Here is a 9,654-nt window from a genome sequence, read left to right as displayed (position 1 = left end):
TATAGTGTTCTGTGGTTACTTTTTGGTTGGCCAAGCGGACGTGACGACAGGCTGTCCTCACTCAGGTCCGCACGGACCTGGAGGGGGCGTGCCTTAAGTCCGGCTGGAAATCGGGAGAAATTCGGGAGAATGGTTGTCCTGGGAGATTTTCGGGAGAGGCACTGAAATTCAGGAGTCTCCCGGAAAATTCGGGAGGGTTGGCAAGTATGCTCCAAGCAGACATACCTGTCAACATATGCACTTTAAAAATGATGGGAAAGTCTGGTCTTTCTGGGTTGCTGGTTGAAAGACCCAACTAATCGCCTACTAATAGTATACAACTATTCTCCTGCCGTGCATTTATTTTGAATAGGTGACGTTATCCTAACATCTGTCGTTTTGCACCAGTATCATATTTGTCCGGATCATAGAGCCACACCCACTACATTTTAGATAATTGTTTTCCCCTTATATATCCATCCATCTATCCATTTTCTACCGCTTGTCCCTTTCGGGGTCGCGGGGGGTGCTGGAGCCCATCTCAACTGCATTCGGGCGGAAGGCGGGGTACACCCTGGACAAGTCGCCACCTCGTCGCAGGAAGTAAAAAGTCATCATTATTAAATACAAAATCTAAATTCTGCGATAAAATGTCATAATTATGAGATAAAAAGTCCATCCATCCATCCATTTTCTAAAAAGTCGTAAATTATATTATTTAAAAAAAAGCTAAATTATTATATAAAAATAAATATTCTTAATTATTAGACAAAAAAAATAAATATTCGAGATTATGAGATCATAATATGAGATTTAAAAAAAAATCGAAGTTATGAGATAAAGAATCCATCCATCTATCCATTTTCTACCGCTTGTCCCTTATATTATATATATATATATATATATATATATATATATATATATATATATATATATATATATATATATATATATATATATATATATATGTTGCGAAAAAAGTTATTTAGACAGAAATATTTTGTAAATGTTAATTTACATACCTTAATTATTTCCAAACGGTGTCTGTAAAACGGCAGTAAAACGGCTGATCGAACAAAACAGAAGTCATCGTCATGGACTCACTAGCTGCGGAAGCCAGCTCTCCAATCAGCTACCATATTTTCCGGAATATAAGTCGCTCCGGAGTATAAGTCGCACCGGCCGAAAATGCATAATAAAGAAGGTATGTTACGTTAACATACCAGGCACGTTCTCAGTTGGTTATTTATGCCTCATATAACGTACACTTATTCAGCCTGTTGTTCACTATTCTTTATTTATTTTAAATTGCCTTTCAAATGTCTATTCTTGCTGTTGGCTTTTATCAAATACATTTCCCCCAAAAATGCGACTTATACTCCAGTGCGACTTATATATGTTTTTTTCCTTCTTTATTATGCATTTTCGACCGGTGCGACTTATACTCCAACATAGCAAAAGTCATAATTTTATGTGAATAAACTTATATTAGAAGAAAAATAAAGAAATAGTAATTATACGAGGAAGAGTGCTAACATTATGAAAGTTATTCATGATAAAAAAAAAAGTAATATTACAAAAACAGTTTTCACGGGATGAAGGTACAATAGTACATTTTGTTTTATGGGTGTAAAAGGTGAGGTGGCGACTTGTCCAGGGTGTACCCCGCCTTCCGCCCGATTGTAGCTGAGATAGGCTCCAGCGCCCCCCGCGACCCCAAAGGGAATAAGCGGTAGAAAATGGATGGATGGGTGTAAAAGTCATAATAATAAACTAAATTTGACAAGAATATATTGTTACAAAAAGGCATAATTTTACGATAATGGAGTATTTGTTTAGAAAAAGCTACAACGTTAAGAAAAAAGTCAACATTTTCCCCAACAAATAATCATATGGCAAGAAATCACAAAACAATATTATCTGAAAACAAAACAAAAGTCATCATTTTATGTGAATAAACTTATAAGGTTAGAAGAAAAATAAAAATGATTTTCTTTTTCTTTTTCTTCTAACATTAGAAGTTTAAAAAACAAAACCAAAAAAAACAGTAATTCTGTGAGGAATATTATGAAAGTTATTTATGATTAAAAAAAATGTATATTACAAAAATAATATTTTTTATGAGAAAAAGGTACAATAGTACATTTTGTATTATGAGGTAAACTTCGTAATAAGTCAATTTTACAAGAATATATTACAGTACAATTACAAAAAGTAATTTCATGCCAATGGAATGTTTCTAGAAGAAAAAAGCTGCAATCTTAAAAACAGGAAATCACAGGAAAAATGTTGCAACAAAGTCATCAGTCAAAAACGTGCAATATTACAAAAGTCATTATTTTGGGAGAATAAGATTGTAATATGACAAAATAATCAGCACCTCCAAGTCTGAGTCCATGGTTCTCGCCCGGAAAAGGGTGGAGTGCCATCTCCGGGTTGGGGAGGAGATCTTGCCCCAAGTGGAGGAGTTCAAGTACCTCGGAGTCTTTTTCACGAGTGAGGGAAGAGTGGATGGTGAGATCGACAGGCGGATCGGTGCGGCGTCTTCAGTAATGCGGACGCAGTATCGATCCGTTGTGGTGAAGAAGGAGCTGAGCCGGAAGGCAAAGCTCTCGATTTACCGGTCGATCTACGTTCCCATCCTCACCTATGGTCATGAGCTTTGGGTCATGACCGAAAGGACAAGATCACGGGTACAAGCGGCCGAAATGAGTTTCCTCCGCCGAGTGGCGGGGCTCTCCCTTAGAGATAGGGTGAGAAGCTCTGTCATTCGGGGGGAGCTCAAAGTAAAGCCGCTGCTCCTCCACATCGAGAGGAGCCAGATGAGGTGGTTCGGGCATCTGGTCAGGATGCCACCCGAACGCCTCCCTAGGGAGGTGTTTCGGGCACGTCCGACCGGTAGGAGGCCACGGGGAAGACCCAGGACACGCTGGGAAGACTATCTCTCCCGGCTGGCCTGGGAACGCCTCGGGATCCCCCGGGAAGAGCTGGACGAAGTGGCTGGGGAGAGGGAAGTCTGGGCTTCCCTGCTTAAGCTGCTGCCCCCGCGACCCGACCTCGGATAAGCGGAAGAAGATGGATGGATGGATGGAAGATTGTAATCGGCCTTCCGCCCGATTGTAGCTGAGATAGGCTCCAGCGACCCCAAAGGGAATAAGCGGTAGAAAATGGATGGATGGAGATTGTAATATGACAAAACAAATGTTCCAAAAGATTTATTTTCATGTCAAAGTCCTGATTGCACTTTTTGAGATTCCAGTTTTATGAAAGTTGTGATTTTACGAGAGTCATCCATTTTCTTATCCGAGGTGGAGTCGCGGGGGAAGCAGCCTAAGCAGAGAAGTCCAGACTTCCCTCTCCCCCAGCCACTATTTCCGAGAGTGAAATTGTAATATGAAGTAAAAACTTGTGACCTCCAGTCTGGTTGCTGTGCCTGCTCCCTGCTGCGGCGCTGTCTCGCTGGGCGTGCGTGCGGGCGTGTCCCCGGTCCTGCTCCTGCACGCAGGAGAAGAGCTGCAGCGTCCTGTGCGACCGCTCCGGTCTCGCTGAGCTGCCCAGAGAGTTCCCCTGCGAGGCGTCGGCCATCAACCTGGACAAGAACAGCCTCAAGTTCCTGTCGGAGAAGGCCTTCGGTACCCTGCCGTCCCTCAAGTTTCTCTCCCTGGACCACAACAACATCTCCTTCATCACGCCTGGAGCCTTCAAGGTCCGCCAGCAGAATCCTGAGGACCACCAGAGTTGGTCTCCAACGGGGGTCTTGTCTGTTAAATGTACTCCGCTTGTTCTGCAGGGCCTAGCCAACCTGGTGGAGCTGAAGATGGCGCACAACGAGTACATCAGCTACCTTCACACCCGCACCTTCACCGGACTGAAGAAGCTGGTGCGCCTGGACCTCTCCGACTGCAACCTTTTCAACATCCCAGACCGCATCTTCATCGAGCAGACGGCGCTCAAGGAGCTGCTCTGTTTCCAAAACAAGTTCCGCAGGATCCCCGGCGCATTCCGGGGTATGGAAAACCTAACCCACATCTACCTGGAGAGGAGCAAGATTGAGGCGGTGGCCTACAACTCTCTGCTGGGCCTGGGCAGTCTGAAGTAAGTCAATGGGTCCATGATTGTGGTTTTGGGTCACCCCAGAGCGAAATGTTAAAGAAACCAGGCCCTGCAGAGTTGTAAGTACCCGTTCTGGACGGGTACTTACAACAATGCAGAGCCTGGTTTGCCTTAAGTAAGTCTATGGGATCATGATTGTGGTTCAGTGTCACCCCTAAAGTCTACCCCAGAACCTAATGTGATTGGTCCGTAATAGTGTGGTTTAGAACGGGTGTCCACAACTCTCTATTTAAGTAAGTCTCAGGGACTATGATTGTTTGTTTAGGGTCGCCACCAAAGTCTACCTCAGAACTTAATGTGTTTGGTCGGTCATGGTGTCGTTCAGAACGGGGGCCTTCAACTCTCTGCAGGGTTAGGGTTAGTGGTATGGTTTGGATTGGTATGGTTTGGAATGGCACCTACAACTTTTTTCTGGGCATCATTCGCTTTCAGTAAGTCTATGGGACCATGATTGTGGTTTAGGGTCACACCCAAAGTCTACCTCAGAACTTAATGTGTTTGGTTGGTCATGGTGTGGTTCAGAACGGGTGCCTTCAACTCTCTGCAGGCTTAGAATTAGTGGTATGGTTTGGATTGGTATGGTTTGGAATGGCACCTACAACTTTTTCCTGGGCATCGTTCGCTTTAAATAAGTCTATGGGAACAAGAGTGTGGTTTAGGGTCACCCCCAAACTTTAGAACGGGTGTCCACAACTCTCTGCAGGGCTTTACCTATTTAAGTAAGTCTCAGGGATCGTGATTGTTGTTTAGGGTCTACCTCAGAACTTAATGTGTTTGGTTGGTCATGGTGTGGTCCAGAACGGGCGCCTTCAACTCTCTGCAGGGTTAGGGTTAGTGGTATGGTTCGGAACAACCTTCTGCTGGGCTTTGTTCGCCTTAAGTAAGTCTATGGGACCATAATTGTGGTTTAGGGTCACCCCAGAACTAGACGTGTTTGGTCGGTCATGGTGTGGTTTAAACCGACGTGCCTTCAACTCCCTGCAACGTTGGGGTCAGTGGTATGGTTAAGAATGGCACTTACAATCTGTAGACCTCCTAAACAGGATTGTCTCGCGGCACAAATCTGGGCAAAGGTACAGAAAAATATCTGCTGCCTTGAAGATGACCAAGAACTTGGTGGTCACTCTGTCAGAGCTACAACATTCCTCTGTGGAGAGAGGAGAACCTTCCAGAAAGACAGCCATCTCTGCCGCAAACCACCAATCAAGCCTTTACGGTAGAGTGGCCAGACCGAAGCCATTTCTTAGTAAAAGTTTGCCAAAATTCACCCGAAAGACTCTCAGACCATGGGAAACAAAAGTATCTGGTCTTTTATATCATCCATACAGTGAATCAGTGTTGTGGCAGCATCATGATGTGGGGATGGTTTTCAGAACTGAGAGACCAGTCAGGATAGAGAGAAAGATGAATGCAGCAATATACAGACACATCCTGGATGAAAACCTGCTCCAGAGTGCTTTTTGACTCAGACTGGGGCGACGGTTCATCTTTCAGCAGGACAACGACCCTAAGCCCACAGCCAAGATATCAAAGGAATGGCGTCAGGACAACTCTGTAAATGTCCTTGAGTGGCCCAGCCAGAGCCCAGACTTAAATCCCATTGAACATCTCTGGAGAGGTCGGAAAATGGCTTCCCATCCAACCTGATGGAGCTTGAGAGGTTCTGCCTAGACTAGAAAAACTGCCCAAAGATAAGTGTGCCAAGCTTGTGGCATCGTATTCAAAAAGACTTGAGGATGAAGTATTGAGCAAAGGGTCTGAATACTTATGTCCATGGGATTTTTTAGTTTTTAAAATGTGCAAACTTTTCTTTAAAAACCTTTTCACATTGTCATTATGGGGTCTTGTTTGTGGAATTTTGAGGAAAAATTGGATTTATTAAATTTTTGGTATAAGGCTGTAACATAACAACATGAAAAGTAAGGGGACCCTTGGACTTTAATTATTTCCTTTTAGAGGGTCGCTTGTGGAACTAGAGGAGTTCTTGGTCATGAGACTTGGACCGTGTTGCCGTCTTTCTGTGGGACTCGATGGGTTTGGTTGGAGCAGGTGGAGAACCAGGGCTCCTCAAGGTAGACCTCCCTCGAATGAAGACTGCAAGAACAGCAAGTCTGAAATGGAAACTACGGATCCGAACTGAACTGAAGAAGTGTACTTCTTGTTGGAAAAGGGTCTTTAATTGCGGTTTCCGAAATGTTCTTGAAACTCCTCAACGTGTCTCCTGATTGCAGGTACCTGAACCTCCAAGAGAACCGCATCAACGTCATCCACGACCAGGCCTTCCAAGACCTGGTGCGCCTGGAGAACTTTTACCTCAACGACAACCGGCTGTCCGACTTGCCGCGGCAGGCCTTCAAGGGCCTGAGCCGCCTCAAGATGCTCAACCTGGGCGGCAACCGGCTGACCAACGTGTCCAAGACCTGGTTCAGCGACCTGGTGGAGCTGGAGGTCCTCTACCTGGACCGGAACCAGCTGCTCTACATCGAGGAGGGCACCTTCGAGAACCTGACCAGCCTGATCACGCTGCACCTGAACAGCAACAACCTCACCACTCTCCCCTTCCCGGTTTTCCAACCCGTCTACTTCCTGGGCCGCCTCTATCTCTTCAAGAACCCTTGGGAGTGCCAGTGCTCCCTGGAGTGGCTCAAGGACTGGATGGAGAACTACAAGCTGGTGCGGGACATCCGCTGCTCGGCGCCCTCCTCCGTCGCCGGGTTGGATCTGGGCCAGGTGGTCTTTACCAAGGTGAACGGCACCTGCGTGGACCCGGCGGACCTGAACCTGACCACGGTGTCTTCGGAGGTGGCGTCCACCACGGAGAACCGCTTCAACAGCCTCCTGTCCAAGCTGCTGCAGCAGGAGCTCCGCGAGGAGATGGGGAACGGGACACAGGGCGCTCGCAACGGGACGCTGGCGGACCCCGTAGACGGACAGCTGTCGGCGGGGGCGGACCGGCGTTGCTGTCCAAGAACGTGGTCTCTCGCGGCATGGCTCGTCGTCTGGGCCGGCGCGGGACTTTCTTGTACGTGAACTTCCCTGACGGAGTAGCTTCGAGGCGTCCATTTTAGCGTTCTTTGTCACTGACAGATGTTCTCTCGCCCGCTGTTCTTTCCTGCACTCTCTCTCTCTCTCTCTCTCTCTCTTGCTCGCCGTTAATCTTCTTACATCATGTGAGTCCCCCTCCCACTTGATGAAGGCGGGGGCTGTGATTGACATATGCCAGACTGTGGATTTGGGGGATTCCTGCACTCTGATGCCGTCCGCGTGTCGCTTCGTAGTCTTGATGCTGCTGTGGTCGCCTCAAATATATATATTTTAAATAATGGCAATAAAAAGTGGAAAAAAACCCAAAATGTTTCCTTTTCCTCGCCTCCTCGAAGGATTACGGCCTGAGATCGTCGTCGAGCAACTTTTCCACGTGGTAAATGCCGCAGGCTTCGCTACACGTCTTGAAGACACTTTCCCCCCGCAGCACTTCACATGCTGCGTGGTGGATTTTTAAATATATTAAAACACAAAAACAAAAAACAAAATCCCTGATTTAAAGCTGCGAGGATTAGGAGCGACGAAACACTCGGATTGATTGGAACCTGCCAGCCTTTTTCCTCTTATGTCCATACTTGCCAACCCTCCCGAATTTTCCGGGAGACTCCCGGAATTCAGCGCCTCACCCGAAAACCTGCCGGGACAAATATTCTCCCGAAAATCTCCCGATTTTCAGCAGGAGCTGGAGGCCACGCCCCCTCCAGCTCCATGCGGACCTGAGTGAGGACAGACTTTTTTCACTACAGGAGGGACAACAGGGTGACAAGAACTAAATCATCCAGACTAGAGATACATTGTATTATTATGTTTATCTTACCTAAAAATAAATATATTTATTAATTTAAAAAAAAAAACTAAATACATTTTTACTATATTTTGCTAAAAACATCTAAATTAATTGTACCGTATTTTCCGCACTATAAGGCGCACCTAAAAACCACAAATTTTCTCAAAAGCTGACAGTGCGCCTTATAACCCGGTGCGCTTTATATATGGATAAATATTAAGATTCATTTTCATAAAGTTTCGGTCTCGCAACTTCGGTAAACAGCCGCCATCTTTTTTCCCGGTAGAACAGGAAGCGCTTCTTCTACGCAAGCAACCGCCAAGGTAAGCACCCGCCCCCATAGAACAGGAAGCGCTTCTTCTTCTACTGTAAGCAACCACCCGCCCGCGTAGAAGAAGAAAAAGCGCGCGGATATCACCGTACGTTTCATTTCCTTTGTGTGTTTACATCTGTAAAGACCACAAAATGGCTCCTACTAAGCGACAGGTATCCGGTTCATGAAAAGACGCAATCTCTCCATCCGCACACGGATTACTATTTCACAGCAACTGATATTCCTGTGAACCGCACTGTGGATACAACGGGAGCACGTATGGTGAATATTCGCACCACAGGGAATGAGAAGTCATCCTTCACTGTGGTTCTAGCTTGCCATGCTAATGGCCAGAAACTTCCACCCATGGTGATATTCAAAAGGAAGACCTTGCCAAAAGAGACCTTTCCAGCCGGCGTCATCATAAAAGCTAACTCGAAGGGATGGATGAAGAAAAGATGAGCGAGTGGTTAAGGTAAGTTTAAGTTTACGCGAAGAGGCCGGGTGGCTTTTTTCACGCAGCTCTGTCCATGTTGATATACGTATGTTTGTGATTGCACATTACCGTACATTTTGGGAGTGAACAGAGTTGTTAGAACGCTGGTTTTTAATATATTATTAAAGTTTGACTGACCTATCTGACTGTTTTTTTGACATTCCTTTAGCGCAGTTAGATGCGGCTTACAACACGGGGCGGCTTATAGGTGGACAAAGTTTTGAAATATGCCGTTCATTGAAGGCGCGGCTTATAACACAGGGCGCCTTATGGTGCGGAAAATACGGTATTTTTATTTGTATTTTTTCTGACTCCTTATTACGTCCAGCCATAGAATTATACCGGTACATTAAAATAAACATATTTGAAATAATTAATTTTAAATTATCATAATAATTCATTTAAAATGACCATATTTATTTATAATAATATATAATAATTGCTTGTTTATCAACAACTTTAGCATTTTATTCATTACATTTTGAAGCTCTCAGAAGCCAAGTTATGTTATATTCATGTTATATTTATGCAAGTTTGAAGTATCAATTATCTAAACACAGTTCTGTTTGCATATTTTCAGGATATATATATATATATATATATATATATATATATATATATATATATATATATATATATACACACCGTATTTTCCGCACCATAAGCCGCCCTGGGTTATATGCCGCGCCTTCAATGAACGGCATATTTCAAAACTTTGTCCACCTATAAGCCGCCCCGTGTTATAAGCCGCATCTAACTGCGCTAAAGGGAATGTCAAAAAAACAGTCAGATAGGTCAGTCAAACTTTAATAATATATTAAAAACCAGCGTGATGTGGGCGCGCATGGAGTCGTATATCAACATGGACGGAGCTGCGTGAAAAAAGCCACCCGGCCTCTTCGCGTAAACTTCCCTTAACCA

At 44.9% G+C, this 9,654-nt stretch overlaps 1 protein-coding gene across 2 annotated transcripts in view; it reads left to right on the top strand.

Moving 5' to 3' along the window:
* Positions 1 to 7,403, top strand: part of nyx (nyctalopin) — a 9,836-nt gene extending 2,433 nt beyond the window's left edge. For both annotated transcript variants that reach the window (XM_061970518.1, XM_061970519.1), the window contains 3 exons: positions 3,399 to 3,685; positions 3,770 to 4,074; positions 6,324 to 7,403. In XM_061970518.1, the coding sequence (XP_061826502.1) occupies positions 3,399 to 3,685; positions 3,770 to 4,074; positions 6,324 to 7,122 (1,391 nt within the window). In that variant the 3' untranslated portion in view covers positions 7,123 to 7,403. The remainder of the gene's footprint in view (positions 1 to 3,398; positions 3,686 to 3,769; positions 4,075 to 6,323) is intronic.
* Positions 7,404 to 9,654: the final 2,251 nt, after the last annotated feature.

Source organism: Nerophis lumbriciformis, linkage group LG13, assembly GCF_033978685.3.
Source record: "Nerophis lumbriciformis linkage group LG13, RoL_Nlum_v2.1, whole genome shotgun sequence".
Classification (NCBI taxonomy): domain Eukaryota; kingdom Metazoa; phylum Chordata; class Actinopteri; order Syngnathiformes; family Syngnathidae; genus Nerophis; species Nerophis lumbriciformis.
Note: the sequence above shows the minus strand (reverse complement) of the source record. Positions and strands in the feature narration are given on the sequence as shown.